At 40.3% G+C, this 26,343-nt stretch overlaps 2 protein-coding genes across 4 annotated transcripts; both read right to left on the bottom strand.

Moving 5' to 3' along the window:
• Positions 1–1,053: 1,053 nt before the first annotated feature.
• Positions 1,054–16,948, bottom strand: si:dkey-13n15.2 (protein transport protein Sec24C). The gene is made up of 21 exons (XM_020636645.3): positions 16,710–16,948; positions 15,548–16,229; positions 15,377–15,435; positions 14,730–14,783; positions 14,416–14,527; positions 13,642–13,769; positions 13,306–13,441; positions 12,148–12,257; positions 11,307–11,419; positions 11,003–11,194; positions 9,924–10,020; positions 9,313–9,417; positions 8,921–9,088; positions 5,284–5,380; positions 5,053–5,201; positions 4,296–4,434; positions 3,889–4,010; positions 3,539–3,718; positions 2,694–2,891; positions 2,122–2,211; positions 1,054–1,548 (listed from the first exon to the last, which is right to left on the bottom strand). Exons 2-21 carry the CDS (start codon positions 16,179–16,181, stop codon positions 1,408–1,410), a joined length of 3,024 nt encoding a protein of 1,007 aa, XP_020492301.2. The 5' UTR covers positions 16,182–16,229; positions 16,710–16,948; the 3' UTR covers positions 1,054–1,407.
• A 503-nt stretch (positions 16,949–17,451) lies between these two features.
• Positions 17,452–26,303, bottom strand: LOC109986062 (uncharacterized). 3 transcript variants are annotated; one of them, XM_029277849.2, is made up of 10 exons: positions 24,892–24,963; positions 23,285–23,905; positions 23,155–23,191; positions 22,204–22,283; positions 21,852–21,932; positions 21,636–21,695; positions 21,442–21,531; positions 18,893–20,765; positions 18,133–18,279; positions 17,452–17,904 (listed from the first exon to the last, which is right to left on the bottom strand). In XM_029277849.2, the coding sequence occupies exons 2-10, from the start codon at positions 23,849–23,851 to the stop codon at positions 17,660–17,662; spliced, it is 3,180 nt and encodes a 1,059-aa protein (XP_029133682.2). In that variant the 5' UTR covers positions 23,852–23,905; positions 24,892–24,963; the 3' UTR covers positions 17,452–17,659. The 3 variants fall into 3 exon arrangements, with proteins under 3 accessions (XP_029133682.2, XP_020492250.2, XP_020492251.2); XM_020636594.3 differs by having other exon boundaries at positions 23,155–23,905; positions 24,859–26,303; XM_020636595.3 differs by having other exon boundaries at positions 23,155–23,905.
• Between the last annotated feature and the right edge of the window lie 40 nt (positions 26,304–26,343).

Genomic DNA, 26,343 nt, shown 5'->3' with positions numbered 1-26,343 from the left:
TTCAGTGGTGATAAAATGGGACTAAATGAAAAGTAAAAGCTGTGTTAAGGTTTTAGGAGAGAACAAGGAATCAGTGACTAGAAGTGATGCTGAGGGTTAAAATGAACTACAACGCAAAAAGAGAGTTTCTCTTTAGGACACGTGAAATATTACTACAATGACTCTTCTACTGTTCTGTTCAATTATTTATCAGACGACACTCGAGCAGCCAACAGAGCTACAGTACATTTCTCAATCAGTTAAAGGTCTCTATTGTTAGCGTTGTCTTCTTCCATGCAAAAAAGAAGTGTGCATTTTGTAAATTATGGTTAAATGTAGAGTCAAATAAAAGTTAAAGCAGGGTAGGCTTTAGGGTGCAGCTGTGTGTGATTGACAAGGCCCTGCCGATGCAGCCTGAACAATGGCTTTGTCAGCTTTCATATGTACTGGACAATCTACACAGACAGCTTTTTATTTGGCAGCGACATTGTTTGAAGCCTGTTTTTTTTTTTTGCTCGCCCAAATTTAACATCCCCTTCAACTTCACAGTAATTATTGCCGCACTTTGCGAACCAAGCTAACATATTTGTAGCAGTGTGACTCTCGGGACAGCGATGTTTGTCATTAAGTCCATAACTTTGGTGCAGGCTCGATTATTTTAAAAACTATTTGTGCGAGTAGCCAAACGTTAATGGTACATACAGGTTGAACTTGAATTCAAATTTGTGTTAATTGAAGGATAACTTTTGTCTTCCACTTAAAAATGTGCCAAAGTGCAACCAATGTGGCTGAAGCTCTTTCGAGGAACTTTCAGTTTGTGTTCATTTTGGCACCTCCCGAGAATAAAGCAATATGCTTGATCTCTTTGCTGATCATGTCCCATCGATGCTTAGCAGGTGTTTTTTTTTTTTTAGACACAGAAATCTCATCCTGCTGTGATTGGATTAGAGGCGTACGGATTCATTCTCTAGTTATCGTTTGCTTTTAAAGTCACGCTTTTGCAGGATGATTTCTAAGATACTAAAATAAAAAAATATCTCTCCTTCGCTGAACTACACTGGAAGACACTTCAACTGAGGTTCATTTAAAGCCTTTATTTATTTATATGAGATTATGCACACACAGAAAGTACTGTGGGCGTCACACACAGACACACACACACAAACACACTGCAATAAGTAGTCATACACACATTTTCAAACTGCACAGATTGCATTCATCACGTCAACATATCACAGCATAAATAAAACCAGGTATATCTTTTCATGTCTATCATGCACTGCCTGATATCAGGCCTTTACAGTGTTCCACTTGACAATTTGAGAATAAGACTTTAGTCCTTACTCATTTGTGTTTTTTAGGCAAATAGAATGTGTGTGTGTGTGTGTGTGTGTGTGTGTGTGTGTGTGTGTGTGTGTGCGTGAGAAGTCACTGCAGAAACCGGACAGAGTTGACATGGAGATGGTAAAGAAAGTCTGCATATGACGCTCCTCCGTTTGGACTCTTGTCTTCCACCAGGTGACGCTGCAGAGCCTCCTCGCAGGTATCGCCCTGCTTCACCACCCACAACTGAGACAGACATACAGATATCTACTAAGTTTTTAAGTCTTATATGTTCAAAAACAAAAAACAGTTATTCATGGAAATAAGTCATTTGTTTCACGTATATTAACATTGTTATTACTGCTGTTGCTATTTTTAATCCATAAATCTTCATTTGTCCAGCTGTACAGCTCAGGCTTATTTAGTATGAAAACTGAGGCTATTTATATGTATTTGCATTTTGTTCTATGTACATGTGGAGGTGAGGAATTTGCCAAATTTCCACTGTACACATTAGTATTTTTGCTCGGAGCTTCCCCAACTGAGTCAACTTTCATTTTTCTGTCACATCTGAATATCTGACTTCTGCTACTCTGTGCTCCGCTGTTGTACTTACCTGACTCTTTCAGCTTCAGTTGTAGCGTTTGTTATGTTCATGTGTGTAATTGGTGTCTGCCTGAACAGCTTTGTACAATTATGTATTCATAAAAAAAAGCAACTTTGTTATTCAAGTCATTGATGTTGGCTGAGTCAAGAGTGCATTGCCAAAATTAAAAAAAACCTTCCCCATCAGTTACAGCAGAGCAAACAGAATCTCACCTTGCGGGCACAGGGGGCCTGGGAGTTCAGTGTGTGGATGAGGGATCGAATATTGATGGAAAGAGGGTTGTCTAGAACAGGCAGCTTTGTCTGAGGGAACACAGAAACACACAGGGCATCAGATATGGATGGTAAAAAGCGAACCCTCTAATGCTACTGTGGGTTAAGGTGTGGTGAGGTATATTGTCCTTAAAATAAAGTGCTTGTAAAAAATGTTTCACATGATTACACAAGAACATAAATACAGTTGGGGTGCAGGTTTAGCTCAGCTGGTAGAACAGGCGCCCTGTAGACTGAGGCCATAGGCACTGTCGCACTGGTCACAGTTTCGGCTTCCAGTCCTGAAGCTGTTTGGTGCATGTCAATCCCCACCCTCTCATTTCCACTCTCTCTATAACTGCCATATCAAATAAAGACTAGAAAGCAATAAAATCACCTTTAAAAAAAAAGAAAAAAAAAAAAGAAGACTGATTTCAAATGGGCATGTTTTATTTCTTTTATATTCCCTGTGACAAGGCTAATTCGGTTACCGTTGATGCAGAGATACCTTGTTACAGTGTGTAATGTCTCACCTCTCCCGAGGGCAGCGAAGAAAAGCAACTGGTGTTGAAGAGCTCAACCAGGGTGCTCGACGGGACTTGGGTGCCCACCCAGAGCAGCAGGGTGAGGGGAGCATGAACCAAATACAGCCCACTGGGCTCCAGGCTTGCAGCACAGCAACGCAGAGTCTTCTCTGGGTTCGGAGAAGTGGAGTTATCACCTGATAGTGGCTGCATGAGAGAGATGAGTGAAAAGTTGAATTGATCGTGTGATGACACAGGATCAACGCTCAAAGGGAATTCAGTGAGTGTTTAACCTTTTCACTGTCCGTCCAAGTTTGCTTTACTGTATAACAAAGGATGTTTCTGTGGTTCTCAGTGTCTCGACATTGAACATTTTAAATGACAAAGATGCAAAAGTCATGTTTTTGTTGAACCTGTGCTGCCATTTGACTTGTACGGTGTTGTAGTTGGTGAAACAGACGTAGATTTCTTCACTTTTACAGCAAACTAAACTCCAGTGACATCTAAAAATGTGATTGCAGGGGATATGTTGGATGAGGGTAGATTTTACAGTGTCTTCGATGACTTTAATTGTTCTGTCAAATTAAGTTGAGCCATAGTGCAGCAGTGTAAATCAAAAGGAAACAGCTGTACGTGTGTGTGTGAAACACAGTGCAGGTAGGCACTGGTGTCACAGCTCTACAAGCAGCAGATCGCAGCTTTCTTTTTTGAAGTTATTCCAAAGTATGTGACAGCCATCTAAACTGTGTTTCATAAAAAGTGTGAGCTGAAATTATAACTACCAATTAGCATTTTAACCATGAGTTAAAACGTTCTCCCTTAGAGATAGTAAAATGTTTTTTTAAGATACTGACCAGAGGCAGCAGCAGAGGGTAGAAGTGTGTGGAGGTGCTGCGGGTGTCCATGTTTAACACCTGGCAACGTTGCTGCAGCCGTGAGTGGACGGAGCTCCTCAGACCCGGCAGCAGCACCTCGCTCTTCCTCAGACTGTTGATGTAAACAGGAAGAGCTCGCAGGTACTGAGGGAGGACCAGCTACAGCACACAAACAGTAACACAATAAGAGCACAGTACATAAACGATGTCGGAAAAAAAGATTCAAATTGTATCAGATTGTAGAAGAGGTTTTGCAAAGCAGAACTTAAGAGACATTTTACGAGCTTCATGTTATACTCTGCAGTGTGTTTTATGTCTCCCAATCTCACCTGTCCAGCAGACACTGACATCGAGCAGCAGTGTTTGCGGTACGATGCCAAAGCTTGTGTTACCTCTGTCTGCAGTTCCTCCCTCAGCTCCTGCAGAGGGCGCTCCAACACTGCACAATGAACTGGAAAGAGGCACTAATCTCAAAAGATTGCTCAAACAGGGAAGAATATGAGAAACACTACGCTCATACAATATGTTTAATTCTTGTGGCGAAAGAAGAAACTAAAATAATTCAAGATAATTTCACTGCACTGTATGGGATAATGACCCGGAGTATCATACTGTATTCTTCTAGTAGTCTTTCTCTTGTGTCTTGTCATGTAGAACTCAAGCTGCATACAAGCATCGCATTTTCTTAACAGTATGACGCCTCAGCAGTACATTATCAAGAGTATAAGAAACATACTTTTTTTGCTGTAAAAGGTGAGCAGTGTTTGGGCCTGGTACTGCCGAAAAGTGTCCTCTAGGTGGCGTGAGCATCGCAGGGTCAGAGTGTGAACCCTGGTCCTCCTTTCTCCAGTCTGAGTGCTGTAAGACAAAACAGCCTGACAAGCAGGAGCAATTGATTAAGGTTAATAAACACATTATGTTTAAGGGGCATGAATCCAACTACAAAGGAACTGCTTTATTAAGCGTCTCAAATAATGAACCGTCAGATCTTTACTTTAGGACATATACAGATAAAAAGGCGGTCTTATCCATTATTTATGGAAATTAGGACTATTTGACAGAGCTCATTCACCTGTGCTCATCAACCCGTTCACTAAGGTCCAACAAACTGCACTTAGTGTCTGTCCCACTGACAAGTTTTAGGACCCGTGGTGATCAGGTTTCTGAGAACCACGCAGCCTAACCTTTGAAATCTTTGGAAGTCTCTACATTCTACTGACTCTGTTGAGTCTTTCAAAAAAAAGGTTAGATGGGCTTATGGGTTAATCATGCTCACCCAGCCTACTTTCTGTGAATGATCTGTGTTTTTTTTATTGAGCTTATTGTTGTACCTGGTCATTGCAGTGTCGTCTCTGCAGGACTCTATGATGTCGCTCTGTTTGTTTTTGTTTCTATTACTCTATATTCTACTTTTCTTGTTGTAAAGCCCTTTGTAAAGTCTGTCAATTCAACCTGTCGCTGATCTGAATCGTTCATAAATAATGTGAACTCACCTGTAAGGACACTCCTCTCGTCTCATCCACAGGTCTGCTGTGTGCGAGCTCAACAGCTAGCGTTGTAAACCCATCAAGAGTTGCCATGGTGACCTGGTCCGGGCTTGGACCAGGGATAAAAAGTCCATAGCAGCCCGATACACGCAGATCTGCGGAGACAGGTACAATTAATGGAACTGTAGGTGTTTTTCAAAGGACTCACTCTGCGGAATCACACTTAGAAACTCTCACCTTTGCTGACAAAAATCCTGAGCTCAGCCTTGTAGCCTGTGTTTGTATCTACGATCCTCTTCAGATCAGTGCTGAAACGCTCCCTGTCCAATTCTCCCTGTAGGGGAGATTTTTAAAATGCCTGTCAATCTAGAATTCATGCAGCTCATCTGTATACCTACCGTGTTCCAAAAATGCATAATTTTAATCCAAATACAGCTACAAACAGAACTGTGATGTTGCTCTGTGAGCTGCTTTAAATTCCAAAAAAGAAGATTAATATGTAATCAAATTTTGGTAAAAGTGTGATAGCAATTCATATCTAGAAAAAAGTTTCGGGATCAATTTGACTGTGCGTGTGTGTGTGTAGCTTTAGGATTTTTGAGATGTGTAAATGATTTTCTAACTGCCGGTTAAAACATCATTTAAGACAATCTTTGAACCCTGCTGGAGAACAGATTTTATGGACTTATAAACAAAGGCAATAATGCATTAATGTTAGAGCCACTGTAGGAAACATGACTACATTTCAAGATGAAAAAGATCCTTGACAAGGGTTTTATCTCCTAAATAAAAAAGTAATTTTTTTCCTTATTTGAACTTTGTTTCAAGTTAATCATCTGCTGGCTGTAGCTTTAAAGTTAGCGGACAGTTATTAGAGAGGAGCAAGCGAAGGAAAGTAATGGAATGCATCTCAAACTGTCAAAGTATTTCTTTAAAGGGGCTATATGTAACTTTCAAAAATACTGCGTTTGTTGAGATACCGCATGGCCGTTAGGCGAACTGCACCAGTAAACTGTTGCTCGCTCTCCCTCTCGTACGAACACAAACGAGCAGCATCATCGGCCGTCAAACACTGGATATTTACCGGCATAATGTTTACAGAGGAGGTAAGTGGTCATACACATGTGAAAGTCTGTGAAGGAGTCTGTGTGTCTGTATTCATTCTCTATCCTACAAACGACAGTCTCGGCAGGCACTGGCTGAGAGCAGGAGTGTGTGATGAGTTTGTCCACCTTTGAGAGCTCCTAGGGCGGATAGAAGTGTGTAGAAGGCGGAAAATACGACCCGGGGAAAAATTTTATACAGGCAACACAGATAGACAGTGAACATCTACTTTTTCACAATATGAAAACTGTTTTTCCTCATTTCCATCAATATGTGGATTTTGCAACCAGGGGTGGGAGCACGCTGGACCTGGCCTACAGCAACATCAAGAAGGCATTCAAGGCTGCACCCCGCCCCCACCTTGGCTCCTCAGACCATCTCTCTGTGATGCTAATTCCAGCATACAAGCCCCTGCTGATCAGGAAAAAACCCCACAGTGAAGCAGGTGAGGGCCTGACCTGAGGGAGCTATGGAAGCATTACAGGACTGCTTTGAATGCACGGACTGGGACATGTTCAAGGCGGCTGCTACGGACAATCACCAGACGTGTGTGGAGGAGTATGCCGAGTCTGTGTCTGCATACGTTTCAGAAGTGCATGGAGGATGTTAGTGTGATCAAGAACATCTCCACACGGGCCAACGAGAAACCCTGGATGACTAGTGAGGCACGTGCAATGCTGAAAGCCCGGAACGACGCTTTTAAATCTGGCGACATGGTGGCACTAAAAACAGCCAGAGGCAACCTGAACCGTGCCATAAAGGTTGCAAAGCGTGCTCACAGTCAGAAAGTGCAGGACTTCTTCGAGGACCCCACGAACACCAGACGAATGTGGCAGGGCATACAAGTCACCACAGACTATAAAGCTACTCCTCCCCCCCGTGACAACAACATCAACTTCCTCAACGACCTCAACAACTACTTTGCAAGGTTTGAGGCACTCAACACCACTCCAGCAAAGAAATCTATTCCTCGCTCCGATGAGCAGCCAATCAGCCTGGACGCAGCTGATAACTGGAGAACCCTGAGGAGAGTGAACACCCGGAAAGCAGCGGGCCCTGACGACATACCGGGACGGGTGCTTAAGGAATGTGCTGACCAGCTGGCTGGGGTTCTCACAGACATCTTCAACACCTCGCTGATCCAGGCTGTGGTACCTTCATGTTTAAAGACTGCTACAATTATACCAGTGCCTAAAAAATCCACAATCTCCTCGCTCAATGATTACCGCCCTGTAGCACTAACCCCCATCATGATGAGGTGCTTTGAGAGGCTGGTAAAGGACCACATTGTCTCCAGACTTCCCCCCACATTCGACCCGTACCAGTTTGCTTACCGCCCAAACCGCTCCACAGAGGATGCCATCTCCTCTGCACTCCACCTGAGCTTACAACATCTGGAAGAGAAGGACACACATGTGCGGATGTTGTTTCTGGACTTCAGCTCAGCGTTCAATACAATCATCCCGCAGCATCTGGTGAGCAAACTGGCCCCCCTTGGTTTCAGCACCCCCCTATGTAACTGGCTGCTTGACTTCCTCACAAACAGACCCCAGTCTGTGCGGGTGGGCAACAACACCTCCAGTGTCATCTCCCTAAGCACCGGCTGCCCTCAGGGCTGCGTCCTGAGTCCGCTGCTGTTCACCCTGATGACCCATGACTGCTGCACCAGGACCACTACTAACCACATCGTAAAGTTTGCAGACGACACAACAGCAGTGGGCATCATCCGTGATAACAACGACATGGACTACAGAGAGGTGAAACATCTGGTTGACTGGTGCAGAACCAACAACCTGGCCCTGAACGTCGATAAAACCAAAGAGATCATCGTCGACTTCAGGAGGCGCCAGCCCAGCCACACATCACTCCTCATCAACGGCACAGCAGTGGAGAGAGTTAGCAGCACAGAGTTCCTGGGGGTGCAGATAACAGACACTCTGACCTGGTCCCTTCACACCGGCGCTCTTGTGAAAAAAGCGCAGCAGCGCATGCACTTTCTGCGTCGGATGAAGAGAGCACACCTCCCTCCTCCTATTCTCACCACCTTCTACAGAGGCACTATAGAGAGCATCATAACAAACTGCATCTCTGTCTGGTCCAGAGCCTGCAGTGCCTCCGACTGGAAGTCCCTGCAGAGAGTGGTGAGGACGGCGGAAAAGATCATTAAGACTCCACTTCCTCCCATCCAGGAGATCGCAAAGATCCGCTGTCTGACCAGGGCTCAGAAAATCAGCAGAGACACCTCCCATCCCCACCATGGACTGTTTTCGCTGCTGGACTCTGGAAAGAGGTTCCGCAGCCTCCGAAGTAGAACTTTCCAGGTTCTGTAACAGCTTCTTCCCACAGGCCATAAGACTTTTGAACACCAAAAAATAATCCCTCCATTCCCCCATCAAACCCCCACACAGGACTACCTCACTGGACTGTAAAATACAATATAACGTGCAATATATTTATCTGTATAGCAATTTTACTCATAGTTTTTCTTTTTATATCTATTTATATCTGCACCTTATTTTTATTTTTTATATGTAAATACATGCTGCTGTTTTTATCCTGCACTACAACGAGCCAAATGCAACGAAATTTCGTTCATATCTGCACTGTAAAGTACAAGTTTGAATGACAATAAAGAAAGTCTAAGTTAACCGTTCACTTATTAATGGGCGATAAAAAACCATTTATACATGTAAAAAGTTACATATAGCCCCTTTAAAAAAAGAAGAAGAAGACATTTCAAGTGTTTTGATGGCAATATTTGTTAACATACCTCCAGGTGGCTGTAGGTGTAGAGAGCTCCTCCTGTCAGATATGGAATGTGCCCCGGCCAAGCCCCGCCCACATCTTGCTGGGAGAGAAGGAACAGGTGAACGCCGCAGCCCTGACCCACGCACTGATTGGCCAATGAGATAGCTGACTCTGGCGGCTGAAAGATGGACTGAGGGGAAAAAAAGAAGGAAAAACAGCGATCAATGTTTCATTGTAAGTGAACCACAATAAAGTGACTCCTTAAAACTGTGGGAGAAGGATGATCTGACTAGTATGTGAGTAATTCTGACCCGTGTCCCAAAAATATTTTCCTACAGACTAATAGTTGTGGGATAGTACATTATACTGTATGGTACAGGCTATAATGTATGTGTGTGTATGTGGGTTAAGTACCTTCGGTTTGTTGGAGCCAAAAAACCCTGAGGATGAGTTTGCATGTGCCATCTCTATTAGAGGGGCAGTATGGAAGAGCAACAGCTTTCCAGGACAATTCAGAGCCTAGAAACAACACGAATAAAGTTTTTATTATTGTCCTTGCAGTGCCTTGATGAAATAAAAAGGAAACAGCAACATTATCATTTCTTTTTGTGCAGCCATATTGAACACAGAAAACGTCAATCAACTTTGAAGAAAACCTGCCAGTGTGAGTGCGAGCTAGAGCCTCACCCGATTAATCGGCTGATATTATCATATCAAGTGAGTGTGTTATATGGATTACAAAAGCATTATCACTCTCCAGGCTGTCAAGCGGTGATGCACATACAGGCAGTTATTTTCCAGTTGAGTGATGCGTCCTCATTTTTTTTCTTTTCCACAAATGTATGATAACTGTATGTGAGGGATCAACACAATAAATGTGTAAATCTATCTCTAAAGTTCAAAGATCGATCTAATAAAGATATCGGCTGACAAATCTTAGCAGATTTTTTCTCTCTCACTAATATCAATATTGGCCCCAAAACTCTCACACCGGTCAGGCACTAGTGTGAACAGTGATTACTGACCTGCAGCACAGCTAGCCCTGCTTTGACAGGCAGCTCTATAGGAACTCCATCAGAGTCATCACTCTCTGGACCAAACTGAGGAATAAGCTGTAAAACACTGAACACACAAACAACAAAGAGGTGACATGCCAAAGAATTAATAAATAAATAAAGTGATGAAATCACCTTAAAAAAAACAAACAGGAAATGCCCGTTTATAAAATGAAGTATTTAGGAAATGTTTCTTTACTTTCTGGAGATGACAACATTTTTGTTTAAGGATTTCAATTGCGTGAGATATTTTGTAAAGTGTCTTGAGATAACATTTGTTATAAATAGGCGATACAAATAAAGATTGATTGATTGATGATCATAGAATAAACATCAGCCCGTAGTTTACTTAACAGTACGCACAAAAAAAAAGGTACAGGGGTTTTTTATTGACTGCCATTGCCTTTTTAAGTGAGTGAATTGTGTTTGCCTTTTGCTTTTTTATCTACTGTATTTATTGACCACTGGCCTCTTACTTTGTAGTGTCTTTTTATGTTGTATTGATTGTTGGTTGGATGAAAGTACTGTATGTTTTCCTGCTGAATGCAAAACAAACTCTCCCTCTCACTGGGATAATAAAGACTACCTTGAACCCTGCAAGTTTATGATCATTCAATGCAGCGAGGAGACAGACGTTTCATAACGAGGCTCTGTGTGTTAATCATGTTGATCTTTTGTCTGTTTTTCACACGAGTAAGAGACTCGAGTCTGCAGTATAGCTCTTACTTTTGATGACAGTAGGAGCCCGTAGAACTGTGGAGGAGCATACGTTTTCTTACAGTATAATACAGTACTATAATATATAGTCTATCTTCATATTGCTTCAGGTCTCTCTCTCTTTGCATCACAGTATGTCATCATTAAAAAAAGGCTGTTTAAGGTGAAAGAGACAATGTTTAACTTGCAGTTTAACAGAACATGAGCCTAAAATTGAAATTTTACTTAAAAAGAGTGATGAACAAAAACATGAACAGAATGATGTCAGCGTCTTTGCACCAATAGAAATACATAATGTGAAAAATGGTTAGTCAATTTAAAGTTTTTGATACCTGTCGATACCATCTATACAGTCTTTCAGGGTCACCAGAAGTCCCTCCCTCACAGGAAGCTGCAGCTCTTCTGTCTCTGTGATGACCAGCATGTGTGGGCGGGACAGGGCGGGGCTGAGGTCATACAGGTGGATCTTACTGTCATATGTCATCAAACCCACGCGGATGTCTGTCAAGTCAACTCCATCCTCCCTACAATAATAAGATGAAACTATTAGAGAAGATTGCTCGCTGGAAACATGATCATTGTTTTCTTTTTTTTTATGTGTTTGAATATAAAGTAAAAAAAGTGAGCGTGTAAAACCTTCTCAGGGAGGTGAGCAGAGTGAGAATTTGTTGTGTTGTAAACTCTAAATGTCCTCCTCTTAGCGCTGAAGCAGACACATCGATGGCGAGGAGCAGAGCAGCAGGTTCACCCTGAGAAAACATTCAAATATATACACACATGATATCTTTCCCCGAACAATGATGAGATTATAAAAGGATTTTTGAATGCAATTAAACACCACTGTTGATTTGAACAGTTACATTTATAGACATATCTGAAGGGACTAAGTTAAAGTTAAAGTCTTATTCTCTAATTTACAGAACTATTCTCCAAGATTTCTCTCTGTTCCAAGGAAGTAAATATCCAAACACTTTATTAAAACATAGCTGCAGCAGATCACTATCAATTACTTTTCTGTTGGTCAAAAAAGAGGAAACAAATGGCCACTACAAAATATGTTGACATTTTGTCATAACCTCGTTTGTTCCAACCAGAAGCCAAAACCACGACAGGAAAATCAACTTGCATGATATGAAAAACAGAAATGAAACATATTTTCATATTTGAGAAGCAAATGTTTGATTTTAATACTCAATAAATGTCCCAGTAATCACTAAATAAATTAACTGAATGGTTTTAGGACATGGAAATCCTCACGAAAAGGATGACACGTGAAAATTGTGTGATGTGACCCGTTATCCCCGGGGTAAACATTGCTGTGCTGATAAAATGTTGTGACGCACATTCAGGATCTAAACTGCTGCTTCCAATCCCGCACAGATGTGCACATACTGTATATTTGACAAAGTCCATGTTGAAGAGCAGCTCATGATGGCTAAGAAGTGAATCCAAACTAATGTAGCAGAGGTAAACTAACCTTCTGAGGGCTGAGAATCTCATAAGACCCCATACTCAGCTCAGGCCGCTTGTCTTTATCCACCCGAACCCCCTCCACCCCTTTGGTGGGCTGGTAGTGTTGCCATGGCACTGAAACACAAGAAAAGAGAAAAAAACAGTTAAGAAAAAGGATCAGCGTATGAGAAAAAATACTTGAGGGTGGGGGCTGAAGTTCGACCCATTGAAATGGATTATGTTTAAGTTTTGGACTCGACGATTTTTAGAAACAACGCCACAGACGTTAAGACAGTTTTAACAGATTAGGAAACTTAAACTATTTGGCTAGACCATGGCCACACATCTGCCGTTTGAAGAATGTGTGTTACTGCTGTTTTGGTGTAAAAATAACACTGCACCAATTGTGTGACCTTCACTGCTCAAGTGTAGTCACTTTCAGCACTGAAAAACACAGCTGCATGGTACGTTTGAGACTTCCGATCAAGGCAGAATATATGTGTCCTTGTAAGGTGTGGAGGTTTCAGTGAGTCAATAACGCCCAGACGTGATTTGACTTACATTTAGTTTGAATGTCGGAGGAATGTGGACCATAATGTTGACATGATCCAAACACCCTGCTGTGTACGTCACAGCTGACATCGTCTTCAGCTAACAGGTCCAAACACAGAGGTTGCATGCAAATGTCACCTTTTCATCGCCATGCTCTACTGTGGCCCATACTCAAGCTCAGGGAGGAAAGTGGAGGATTATTTAGACAAAGGATTGGCTGTGACAGGCCTCAAATCGGACCACTCCCCCCGTTCATTTGTTGTGAAAGGGGTCAAACTGGGCCCAAAACCATCTAGTGTGTGGCCATCTTTAGGCATGCTTTTTAACCTGGGGTGTAGGTATTCACTTTCTGAGGTATCCCTCTTTAGAGAGCACTGTCATCTTCATTATGTAATATGAATGTACTGTACTTTGTTTTGTGTTCCTATTTTGAGCATCGGCCATTCTTTGTGGTATTGTATTCCTAAAAGATGTGCTCTATAAATATAATTTGATTATAACCAGAGTAAGAGCACGGGGTGTAAGACAAACGGTTCCTTTTCACTGGAGCGTGTGAAAATTAGAATACATTTACCCACAGTCTGTGTTTTAATCATTACCTTTATGGTTAGGTGTTCAATGTTAATCTCACCTTCACTCAGTTTACCACAGAAAGGGCAGTAAAACCTCTGACCACAGTCCTGCCAGCCCATGGCTGGGCACATGGAGGCGCCGCACCAACCGCAACTCATAACACGCTCCGACTCCTTTATCACTGTCAGTGGCTTCTAGAGACACAAACACACACATGAATTAATAAATGATTACATCGCCATACAAATCTTCATTTAAAAGAGGTTTTTGTAGGGTTCCATAAAGAATATCTCCCATGATGCTTTATTTTTCTTGATTTTTAAGTTCTTGTCTCATTTTTTTTTTTACTGTGGAAGATTATTTATCAGAAAAAGCTTGAAAGCTACAAACTGACTTCTCCAGCATTTTGTTCGGTCAAAGGAGTGACCAGCGCTCCCAGAGGCAGCCGGCTGAGCAGGGCAGTCTGCCCATCACAGGGCACTGAGTACGACATGGAGCGGATGGCTAAAGGACTCGCGCTTCCTATAGTGCAAAAGAAACATCCACATGACATTAAGGTGTATTTACAGTGAAGTGAAGCTTACTGAAGTGACAGGAAAGAATTGAGGAAAGTAGAAATGAACTCGAAAAAATTAAAAAGATAATTTTAGAACTGAATGTCCATGTCTGCATCGTTCTTAGAATAAATATGCTTATGTTGCATTTGCTTCTCTTACTTTAGATATTACTGGTCTACATCCATAAATAGTGCTTGACACATTTAATCTGCAAGTAAAAAAAAAAAACTGCATGAGTCACAGCAACATTTTAGGCTCAAAGAAATGTTGATGCAGTGTTTGGAAGCATAGTCAGTTATTCAATCTTCTCTTCTTTTGGTACATAAAGAAAGCAAGTAAACAGCCGCTCTCCTACTGCTGGAAAATGTAAATTAAATAATCAATAAAAATATAAACCAATGCTTTAAAAGATTATTACAATAAGTGTTAATGTAGGAGCTGTGCTGTGTGTGAAGGAATATGCAAGATGAACGGAGAGTTCAAAAAAACATACAGCTTGAAATACAGACATAACCTTGCGCCAATATGTCCCCTAATGGAGAGTTGGAATGAATACGTGTGAATACAAGTGCACAACGGTGAACATGATGCAGACAGTGAAGTGTGTTTACCCCTGTCCTCTATGGCACAGGAAGTAGTTGCCAGAGGAGGAACGCAGGAAAAAGGCTTGGAGACGAAGACCTTGCCCTCCCACTCCGACCGGTCATCTGCCATCACCTTTACCTGTGACGGACAGAAAGAGAGAAACACATGTGTTTGAATGAGCAGGACCTTTCTTTTCTTTTTCTTTTATTTCTTTGACCTTTATTTTACCGGGAAGTCCTGTTGAGATTTAAAAAAAAATCTCTTTTACACGAGAGACCTGGCCAAGGTTGCAGCCCAACACAATCACAAACACGTGGGAGAGTGAATGACAAAAACTTACAGCACTAGGTAGGAGCTCTGGGTCCAAGCCGTAACGAGACTCAGAGTTAGGAGACTGCAGAGAGAAAAGGGGAAAATCTTATTCTCAGAACTTGAAATTATTTCACACATCAAGACCATCATTTGTTGGATTTTGTTTTAAAGCCTGCATATTTCATATGATTACAAAATATGCCATTATGGGTATTTTCTAACTTACAAAATAAAAATCTGGTGGAAAAAAAAAAAAAGATAAACGTTTTCATCATTTAAGCTCAATGAGTCACTTTTTACATATTTTATAATAAATGCATAAATAAAAATGCATTGAAAATAAAATAAAAAAACATTATCTAAGGTAGGAGGAAAGCCACCGGTATATCTACAGCCTCTCTTGCTGGAGTCAAGGATATAACTAAAATGTCTTTATTAAATCAGGGAATTTAAGGTAAACCCATAAACAGGAAAGGAAGGACTTGATTACATAAACTTATTTCAGTGACTGAAAAGACATTAACTTTGGATTTTGACTTGCTGTTTGAGCAAAACACATTTGAGGGTGAACATTAAAACTTTGATGAGCATTTTTAGATACAAAGTCACAAAAAAATGAAGAAACTCTGCAGATATTTCAATCCAATCCCATATTTCTGTCTGTATGTTCCTCACCTGTGGCGAGAAGCTCCCATCCTGTACAGCTGTATTAGTAACAAACTCTTTAGAGGTTCCTGAGGAGAAAGGAGGGGAGTGATTATATCTACCGTTAAGTGATTATTTTGTAATGAGAAGGTCTGCAACAAGCATGTAAGCATGCCATTTACATAAACCAGGTGGACCTACTTCCAGGGTGTTGTTGAAGTGTGGGTGAGGCATGATAATGGGTGTCAGGGGCCTCCTTGTTAAATGAAGGCTGAGGTGAAAACTGTGGACTCTGGCCCACACATTGCCCGAATGATGGAGAGCTGATGGGCAGGTGTTTCAGGTGAGGTGACTGAGGTCCGTTCAATGATTCCTGGTGTACGTATGGAGGCTGAAAAGCTGGAGACGCTGTTTGGTAAGGGCTGTAAGGGGAATAAAAATGCATTTGAAAAGGCGGTCGAGGCTGAGTCCCTTCATTCGTAAGAGGGAGAGAACATGGAGGTAAAATTCTTTCATGGCTTGAAGCTGAAACCATTAATGAAACACGAGCATCAGGATTGATTTGTTTCCCGCTCTGCTCAGCATCACCAGCACATGGAGGACTGTGATGGGTGTTGTATGGATAGGTGGTGTTGTCACTCTGGCAGCCCTGACTGGATGCCTGCTGGTGACCCACGCAGGTCCTCTGGTCAGAAGGAGAACCCAGGCTAAGATGCTGAAAGCTGAGCAGGGGGTTGTAGTGGGCTCCTTGAGGTGAAGCAGGGGACCAGCCATTCTGGCCCGCCCATGGTTGACTTGGTGTCTGGCTCTGATTGGCTTTGGGGACGTCCATCATAATCCATTACCATCACTGATTGGTAGGTTTCTCCTCTGAGGCGGAACTCTGTAAAGGTAACATGGACGAGGAATAAAAAAATACCATGGGTGTTGTGTGACTGAAGGTTTCTTTTAAAACAGGTGGAGCCCTGTATGACAGCGGTGACAGTAGATAGTGAAAAGGTTATTTTGCCATTAATTCATCTTTATTGTTGTTAAATTATAGCCTGCAAACGTCAGACAGTGTGACTATATCGCAGTAATGGTTGCTGTCACTAAATGGATCGGTCACAGGAGGAAGAACCAGGGAAACCCACAACGTACCTTCATGTAAAAACGCATGATTATAAAAACCTGCAGAATAAATCAACCTTAGTGTTTAATTGTATAGTCAGCAAGCATTATTAGCCCACAACACAGATGCTCTTGTTAAAAGTCTCGACTGCCAGCGTCTCTAACATTTCGTCCTGTTATTGTAAACTATGTCCTAAAATAAACAACCTTGTTTTTATCTTATATAGAAAAGAACATAAATAGGATGTAATACCTTTAAGCATCATCGTAAAGCGGGGTGTTGCGTGCAGCACTTGTCGGTAATGTCTTCATTTCGTCTTCTGCAGCGGAAGTGAAACATTTACAGATATGTTAGAATCACTTTAAAGCTCGTATTTGCTTCAAAGTTGAGAAAGTCTATCGTGATTTCATATTATTTTAACCACCACTCAACCATATTTATCAATTAACCCGAGCAGGAAACGTCATCCTCATGATAGACAGGATTAGGAAAACGCATTCCGCCTTCCCTTTCAAAATAAAAGTCTGTAAGCGCTGGATACTAATTATTCATTGGTGCCATTAAATTACTGTTAAATTAATTGGTTTCTGCAAGGAATGGTATATTAACCGTGAAACTTTAATTTATCAAAGCATACCAAGGTATAACTTAAGGTGTGTAGGCCCTCGAAGGTTCAGGTAAGAAATTAAAAAAATAAAAAACCCATCGGTTTACAACTGTGAGCAAGGATTTGTAAACATTGATGGGCTCCACACATTCAGGCTTTCATTCAGTCATATTAAAATGTACAAATGAAGGGAACATTTCATGTAAAACAAGATTCTTTTTTAGAAATAACAAACAGCTGCTTCAAAAAACTCTTTAGCCAGCAACTTTCAGCACCTCGAGAAGCCCAATAAAAAACATTTTAACTGTTTAAAACATTAGGAGTTATTGTACAATGGAATTATATGCATACATCGTTAGAAAAGTAGTAAAATAAAAAACTCATAGCTTACGAGCTTGCTATTTTTAATGACAGTAATTTCAAAGCAAAGTATACCAAACGATCTGGAATGGAAATGCTCACATTGTTGTACTATATAAAAGTGAAAAAGACAAACAGAGAGCTGCGAGTGATCAAATCAATACAGAGGTATTTTTTTTACTTCAGCAAATTATCACATCAAAAAAACAGTACTGTGTGGTTCCACTTTTCTCAGTCAGTTTTTTTTTTTTTTTTTTTCAGATTTGCTTTGTCTTTTCAGGGCAGTGATCCTGTTTCTCACATAGTCCTTTACACCTTTCCATGAGCGGCTACTCAGGGCGTCTGGCTCATCCTCAAGACAATTAACACAGTCGTCCTTCTGAGGCACCTTGTGTCCTCGAATGAAACGCATCATGTGCCTTTCAACGGCTAGAACCTCAGCTTCATCCCATGTCCTATGAATCTGCTTACTTTGTGAGCCTGTGGAGCGAAAAGGGAAACATGGTGAACTTTTGCCATGACTAACATGACTAATGTGTCTTAATCATAAGGTTTAAGGTTTTAGCCATACTTTGACATCAAATTACGCATCAACAGTAAAGTAGACAAAGAAAAAAAAAATACTTTACACCAAAACTTCTTTGAATGGCTCACAATTAAAAAGGAAATGCTTTGCATTTTTGTTACTAATCACCATAACTACCGCACCTTTTTTATCAGAGTTGGCAGATTGTCGCGGTGTTGTCATGTTGTTGCCTCTCGTTTTTCCATGTGCTTGTTGGTTGGATGTTGATGGTCCACTGCATGCTCTGGAATGCTCATTGTGATCCTGTGATGCAGCTTCATGTAATCGTGCTGTATAAAGAGCAAAAAGGGAATGTTTAATTTTAGATATCCCATAATACCTATAAATACCTATATAATGTATAGGTACCTGGTCAAATTCATGACTAACATTTAAGTAATGCCATCCATTTATTCTGCAGGATCTCAGGGCTGCAGTCACTAAACAAAAACTGCAAAGCAACATCCAGCACTTTGCAAACCGTTTGCCCTCAATTCACAAAGAAATTTGAGTTACAGAACGTCAAAAGATCCCAGCAATGTTGCATTGGTGATTTAGAATGTTTCAAAGTTATAATTACATTTAACAGACTATTTTGTCCAAAATAACATACGTCTGAAACAAGCAAGGCTCTAGACAAATTATGTAAATATCAGATATACCAGCTGTTTGACCAAAATGTTTGATCTTTATCACAGGGAACATTCAGAAACCTGGTCATAATACGCAGGTTCTGCAGTTCCAAATACTGAGAAAAGGTAATTGTTACTTAAAGTGTGCTGGTTATGTAATTCTCTTTAATCATTGAAACAAGAGCATTTCATTTTGTTTTCTTTAGTAACAAACTTACGAGGACATTTTTGAAGATATCATTTTGAATAATCTTGATAAATAAAATCTTACCCATGAAGTCCGTCTTGACGTCTTTCAGCTGCATGTCGCTGTCCTGTCGCAGGGCTTGAACTGGATTATTAGGACCTAAAATTTGGTTGGCCTCATTTTCATCCAGGTTTATTATTTGGAGCATTTCTGCATAATGCTTCCTGATCCTTTTTAGAGTCAGTACTTCAGGGTGTTTAGCGCCACTGGCTTTTACAAAAATTTTGAGGCACTGTGACCCAAGGTAGGATGTCATTAAACGGGGTCTGCCAAACAGAAATGGGTTCTTCTGGGGCACTCCACAGGTCTCCCGACACTCCACCAGGAGCTCCAACGCTGACTCGAATGACTGCTTTAGGAAGATCGGGACATTTCTCCCACACTTCCCTCGTATGTCAATTCTAGTGAAGTACCCACACATGGCTCTTTCCAAATCGGAAACGGATACGTCCAGGCCAGTTTGCGAGCTCGACTTTTTCCGTGACATAAAAGCTTGCAGCCCCACAAATGACACGTCTCTGGCACCTCTCCTGTTGAATAGTATTGTCCGAGCAAGTATTGCCTTTGCCAGGGCACAGTAGTTTTCTTCAGAAGGGCTGTCTTTGAGTGTTTTCTCAGCAACTTCATGAACTTTCTCCAAGTGGAAATTCAGCTGCTTCACATCTCTCACAAACGGCACCTTTTTGTTGTCGTTGAATTCGGATTTTCGGATCATTTTTAATGCACCTGAAGAAATGAGCTTGGTCCATTTTTTCTGGTACACCGACAGGAAATCGCGTGCAGACTTGGCCTTACATTCGTCCCCACACTTGACTGCGTTACCCTCGACAATACTGCAGGCCTTCTGTAAGTCGTAGCCTAGCTTGACAGCAAGTGAAGGCACTTTGTAGGTTTTTTTTTCTGGATCGTAGCCAGCCAGAACTTTGACTGCAGATATCACATGTGGGAAGTTTGACGGCGTGAAGAAGTCCTCCAGCTTCTTCAGAGAACTTATCTTCTGAGCTTCCAGTACAAGTCTTGCTACCTGACGAAGGTGTTGTCTTACATATTGGTGCTTCTTCTCGTTAGAGCCGTGCTCGGAGAACAACAACTCACCGAACTGCAGGAGAACACTATCGTCCATGATGGTCCGTGTCACGTCATCATAAATCATCACGGACAAAATGTTCTTCAAACCATCAGTTATGACAAGGCCGTCTGCAGCTTCCATCACACACAGCAATGCAGTACGTCTTCTCTCACCCTCGGACTTATCTTCATTCTTCACTTTCTCAGGACACATTTTTATGTGCCTTCTTATACTCTTAAAAAGACCTCGGCAGTAAAGACAGTGAAGAAAGTCTTGTGCTTGTCCAGTTGAATTCGGGCGTTTTTTGGCAGCAAGTTGGCCCTTCCCCGTTTTCAAGACAACTTTGTTATGAGCAAAATTCCCTTGATTTATTAGTCTTTTCCATATCTTCAGCCTGTCTCTGGACTTTTTGGGATACTGAAATGCAACTGCGACCTCTGGTTTGTCACTGTGATGCTGCTCCAAATGGCGTGACATTTTGAGAATTGGCTTGGAGCAAAACAGACAGTAATTCCTTCTATAAACACGTTTCTCTTTACAATATGAAGTTGGCGTCACTGCAGCTTTTGCAGACTTCTTCCAGGAAAAGGCTCTGGTCTCCTTTAGAGAAGTGACATCTTCAGTCTTACACTCCACACTTTCCAGTTTGTCACTTTCTTGCGCTGGGAGAACAGGTTTTACGTCTATGGGGCTTGAGGGTCTGCTGTGGCTGGAGTCGTCTGAAGAAAACCCGGCCGGGTCAGGTATGAACTCGGAGAAGTCATCATCACTCAAAGGATTATCAGGATTATTGTCATCCTCTAACTCTGCAGTGGCACACTCTTTTTTCTGCAATAAACAAACAAATGAAAAATACACGGTTGAATGGAGCAGTAAAGTTTATAAAAAGTCTGTGATTTGAGCAGATGTAGTCATACATATTTCTGTTAATTTCCAAAGAACTGCTATTAAAATAGAACAAATTAATATTTTTTTATCAACTTCAGCCCTGCTCAAAACTATCAAACATTGAATAATTATCAGGAATTTAACCCTTTAAATGCCAATCTGATGACATGATTCTGGCATTTAAAGGGTTAAAATGAACCTGTTGAACTGGCATGAACTGTTGACATGTCAGATCTGATTTTATTCTGAGAAGCATTTTTATCCAAACATGAAAAGGAAATCAGGTTGTCAAACCTGAATGTGGGCAAAACCTCATTTACAATATCTGTGTGCATGTATTTAAGTTACTTCTTAAAAACACTTGTTGTCAGAGAACCTTTCCTCATTTGACTTGATTTTCTTTTCATTTGAATAAGACAAACCCTCTGTTTTTCATTTTCTTTATAAATAGTATAAAAAGTATTTTTGTTATTCAAAAACCTGGGAAATGTTAAACAACTCTGCGATCCACGATTGCTTGATGCCAATACAAAAAAAGCAAACAAAATTATTTGTCCAGAATTGAAATAAATATGCATTTTAAAGAGGCAGTTTTTCTTTTAAATCAAACACCTACCTCTGCCTTTCCATCAGACAGCTGGACCTGCTGGGCATCACTGCTCTTAGATTCTTCACCCTGAGACGAATCGTCCATTGATGGAGGACACTAAAAATAAAAGTAAACAATTTTATATTTCAGTATTTAAGAGGGATATGAACTGTTGTACATATTTGCAAATCAAAGGGTACAATCTGAAAACCTTAACCAACCTGATTAGCTGGGCATGGAGGCGGCCCATCGCTGCTGTCTTCTGGAGGTAATGATCCCAGCTTCACAGAGAAACAAAGAGAACTTTAAAGCATGTTGAACAATCTCTAATAATTTACCCAACATGAATTAAGCAAAAACGTTTGAAGAAGAACTGGGTAGCATCGATCTAAAATAAATATTGGCCTTCAGACACAAAGAAGCTTGGACACACTTACAGCTTTATCCAGCTCGGCCAGCTCTTGGAGTAGTTTGTCACGCTGGTTCAAAAGCACCAAACGCTGTCCTTCGTTGCTAACCTGAAAGCAGATAAAAAAAACTGTTAGTGCTCTTAAGCAAAGCTCAACACCTCTGTTACTCTCCTGGAAACAGCCACATGATAGTAGCTAAGGGAGAAGATTCATCTGGTAGTTGCTATTGTTGAGAGTTACTTATAATGAGTAGAACCTCTGTCCAAACAAACAGCTATGTCATCAAACACTTTCATTTGTACAGGCGTGTGCAAAAAATAGACAACAAAAGAACAACCCCTGCCTCGGTAATAACTTCCTGTTCTTCTCGTTTTCTTACCATCGGGTTGGTTTTCCCGTCTTGCAATTGCTCTTTGTTGGGATGAGCGGCTGCGTCGGGGATGGACTGGTTCACAGTTTCTAAGGAAAAGTTTGATATTGTAAGAGAAAGTTTCAGGCAGCATCTAAAGTCTGAATTGTATCCCCGTGTTTAAACAAGATAGGAATCTACTGTGTTGTTTTTTTGTTAAATGATTCATGTTGTTAAATCTTTTTCAGGGATTTTAACACAACTTTATGGTCATTTTGGATGGATGCAGTTTTGGATGTTTGAACATTTTTCACTGATCTTATTATTCTGCCTATTATACTATGAGGTGTTTGTTATATTTAGTCCCCTGGTTTGATAAGATTGACAGACTTGTTAATCTATGTGAAGATTAAAATAGCTTTGTTCTTCTTGGTGTGATTTCACATTAAGTGTATTGATTTTGGTTCTCTATTCAATTTCTAGGTTTATATGTCTGGTCTGGTTTTCAAACCAGTAAGACTTTGTTAAACCTGTGAGAAGGAGAGGTTAAACTGTTGAAACAGTGCTTAATATACAACTGTTCCAATTTCATAACTATTCACTTTAACTTCAGATGAGTTGTATTTACATAGAAAATGGAAGAAAGGTTGCTCAAAATCTTTGAATCAACAAGCAAACAATTACCAATTGATTGTGTAAGTTAAGTCACAATACATATGTATACTGTATGTTGGTATTCAAAACTATACCATGAAAACCATCCATCTACTTTCCTCTTTTGATGCAATTTTGTAGATTTTCTTGATTCTTCAAAAAACTTATGATTTTCTATAAAAAAAAAAATAAATCTGTATTGCTCAAAATAATGTATAATTAAAAATCATCTATTGATCCACCCCCAACATGTTTAATAACACTAAAGAGTCTTCTCATGCACCAGTTAAAGGTAACATATTATTGTAATATTCAAAGAAAGCTTACCCCTGCACTGTGGTGGTGGTATCCACTGGTACTGCTCCTGAGAAGTGGAGGAGGCATAGCTGTGAGTGCATTCAGCAACACCAGCAAACTCCACATTTGCTCCGTCATAAGTAGCCTGCGATGTACTTACACGTTGTCCACATGATGCAGGGCTGATGGCAAAATGTTGAAGTCCATTTGGTAATCCATCTGGTAATCCTTGAGTGGTTGTTGGAGGTTGAAACGACACCTTGTATTGGTTGTGTGGTGGGAACATTGATAGGTTTTGTTGTGCTTGGTTTCTTTGGGCAAGAGAGAGTGGTGAGATACTTTTTCCTTGGTTTGCAGAAAGAAGCCTTGATGAAGCGTGAGGGACCTCCTGGTGAAAGGGAACAATCTGAGACACATTCGGCATAGCAGTGTTGGTAAACAGCATGCTGGAAGATGGATTGCCATTAGTCTGAGGGGCTTTGTATAGGGTGGAGAGATGAGTGTTGTTTCTGGATGATAAGGTGCTGAGGTCTCTCATACAGCTCTGATTTGGCACTTGCAGGTGATTGTATGAGGATCTCTGGTCAGAAGACGGACCCAGGCTAAGATGCTGAGAGCTTGGCTGGAGGTTCAGGAGAGATCCTTGATTTGAAGTAGTAGACCAGCTATTATGGCCAATCCAAGACTGACAGGGTATGTCGCCCTTATTAGCCGACAGGTCATCCATTATTCTCCACAAACATCAGTTGTCTAACAAATCTTAGTTCTGTAGTGGTGGAACCTTGTAGTGCAAAAGAAAAGAAAAACACACAGAGTTGATCATCGTTTTCAAATGTGTTGATATTTGTCTTTTAAAAACAGGCTTAAAATCCCCCCTCCCATAAAAACATTTTGATTTACTGTGGTTTGCATTGAACCATGATCAAATAAAGAAGTGATAATGTGAATTTCAGGAACCCGACACCTCAAAAAAACATAAAAGAGGAAGAAATGGCAGAATATTACTGGAAAGGGATATACAGTCTATCTGAAAACATAAATGATGATAGACACTGTGGAATATTATAAAATGATTGAATGTTATAAAAACAGTTAAAAAAAAAAAGGTTATAGAAATAGTTGCAAAACAATTTCTTATGATGAGTTAAGTTTCTATTCTAGTATTCTAAGTTTGTGGATGTGTTGTAAATGTTGTTGAAGTTTTGTATGATAAAAAGGGGAGATATCATATTAAAACAGGACTGGCTTTTAGATTCAAGCACAGAAAGGATTTTTTTTTTCTTGTGCTAAAGAGAAGTGCTAAATCCTGAGTGAAAATGAGTAAATTAGTTTTATAAGTTTGTTATGAAAGGGTACATGCAGTACATAACTTTGCCATTCAGAAACACTGTTTAAGAAACCGAAATCATTTTATATAGATCTTTTTTTTTATATGAATGATATTTATACATTTATACATAGCTCAGAAAAATCTCATTTGAAATACTTTACAGCACATTCGTTCCCATAAACAACTGGTCTACATAGTTTATAGAGAGTACAGCTTAGTTCACTGTGGGATTAGTTGTATTGTTGTTAGCACTGAGGCGCCTCTGTTGTGAAGCTTAGCTAGCTTCATCGATTAGCTGAGATTATTCTTCGTTGTGACTTTTCCGAAAAAATGCACAAAAAACCGACAGAGATCACAAAACACGAGGCTTAAATACACATCTACATAAAATATAGTTCACTTACGGATAAAAGATATGTGATCATGAGTGCGCTTACCTCCGTGTTCTTAAGCGGAAGTTGCGGCTGTTTGTTTACCGCCGCCCCGCGTGTACTATAATACTTCCGTTTGCATTTCACAATAAGAGCAGCATCAACACTCGGATGGGAAATGTATGGAAACCCATTTCCGCCAGTTAAAAAAATAAAATAAATTCCCCGAAATTATGAGATTAAAAAGTTATAATTATGAGATATAAAGTCAGGGACACCATCTAGTACCGTGAACGTTAGCCTACAAAATAACTGTGTGGTACATTGACAGACAACAGAATTAAAAGACATTTGGCAGAATTAGGATTGCTTGGATTGCCTTGTTTAGGATTGCATATCGTTCACATGGCTGGGCGAGTGAGGGGATGCTGCAGGGACTACAATGCCAGCTGGAGCTCATGTACACTTACCAACTCATAATTTCGATTTTTTTTTTTATCTCACAGTTTAATTTTTTTATCTCATAATTTCTTAGACTTAGACTACTTTATTTATCCCAGAGGGCAAATTGGCGTTGGCACATTGATACCATCGTGTGGTCTCTTTGGGCAATGACACCCACAAGGGCCAGATAAAAAGCACAGTTTAAGGACAACAGAAATAAACAAGTCACTAAATGCAATTCTTCAAGACATTCAAGGATGCATCGCTGTCACAATGAAGACTACATTCATGGAATGTATATACAGGCATGTAATAGTCAGGTAATAAACCACTTTATTGTTAAACCCAAGAGCAAAAGACAATTTTAACTTTTATCTCATAATTATTACGTTTTATCTCAAAATTTAGACAAAGCCAAGTTTTCTTTTTTTTGACTGGTGAAAATGGGTTTCCATAGAAATGACAAAAAAAAAATCTGAAAGAATTATTGACTGAAAATTTAGCAGATGAAAATAATTATTTGGCCTGTTCCCGATAACAAGGGATCAGTATGTAAATTGTATGAAAGTTGACGTAGCCTACACTAAATTTGCTTTAACTATCAGTGGCAAATAAGGCTACTTTTACCCAGCAGCAGATTTTAGTGATCTTTTTTACTGAACTTTGATGTTGAATAAATAATAAGGATGTAAGGATCTGTCATTTTTATTTCAATTTGCATTTCATTTCAATGCAAATTTGTTTCCAACAAAAGAACCAAAACAGCTCAGTGCACATTATGCACATTTTCAAGCTCTTGGTTATATGTTACAATGCTTGTGAATACCCAGTGGAAAAAAAGGAAATTGTTTATTCACTCTATAACCCTGTTTGCATCAGTTATTCATATAAAGCAAGTCGGTAGAACAAAAAGATGCTTACACATTTTATGTTACTTCAAAATGCTGCTGTTAATATCTAATATTCATTTATCACCTTATTTTATTAATGAATGATTACTTACCTTGGTGTGCTCTTTGTTTATGAAAGGTTGACTTTTGGTGAACTATTATTTGGCCTGTTTATTGTCAGACA

This window comes from Labrus bergylta, chromosome 2 (assembly GCF_963930695.1).
Source record: "Labrus bergylta chromosome 2, fLabBer1.1, whole genome shotgun sequence".
Taxonomy (NCBI): Eukaryota; Metazoa; Chordata; class Actinopteri; order Labriformes; family Labridae; genus Labrus; species Labrus bergylta.
Note: the sequence above shows the minus strand (reverse complement) of the source record. Positions and strands in the feature narration are given on the sequence as shown.

Coding starts and splice junctions, on each gene's coding strand:
- si:dkey-13n15.2 (XM_020636645.3), bottom strand. CDS start 16,181: ATGATGGACGTCCCCAAAGCCAATCAGAGCCAGACACCAAGTCAACCA. Junction 15,436..15,547: donor ACTTCAACAACACCCTGGAA/GTAGGTCCACCT, acceptor CTTTCTCCTCAG/GAACCTCTAAAGAGTTTGTT. Junction 2,892..3,538: donor ACCCTCTGCTGCTGCCTCTG/GTCAGTATCTTA, acceptor TCTCTCATGCAG/CCACTATCAGGTGATAACTC.
- LOC109986062 (XM_020636594.3), bottom strand. CDS start 23,851: ATGGATGACCTGTCGGCTAATAAGGGCGACATACCCTGTCAGTCTTGG. Junction 21,933..22,203: donor ACGGGAAAACCAACCCGATG/GTAAGAAAACGA, acceptor ATCTGCTTTCAG/GTTAGCAACGAAGGACAGCG. Junction 18,280..18,892: donor CGTCAAGACGGACTTCATGG/GTAAGATTTTAT, acceptor CTCTTTATACAG/CACGATTACATGAAGCTGCA.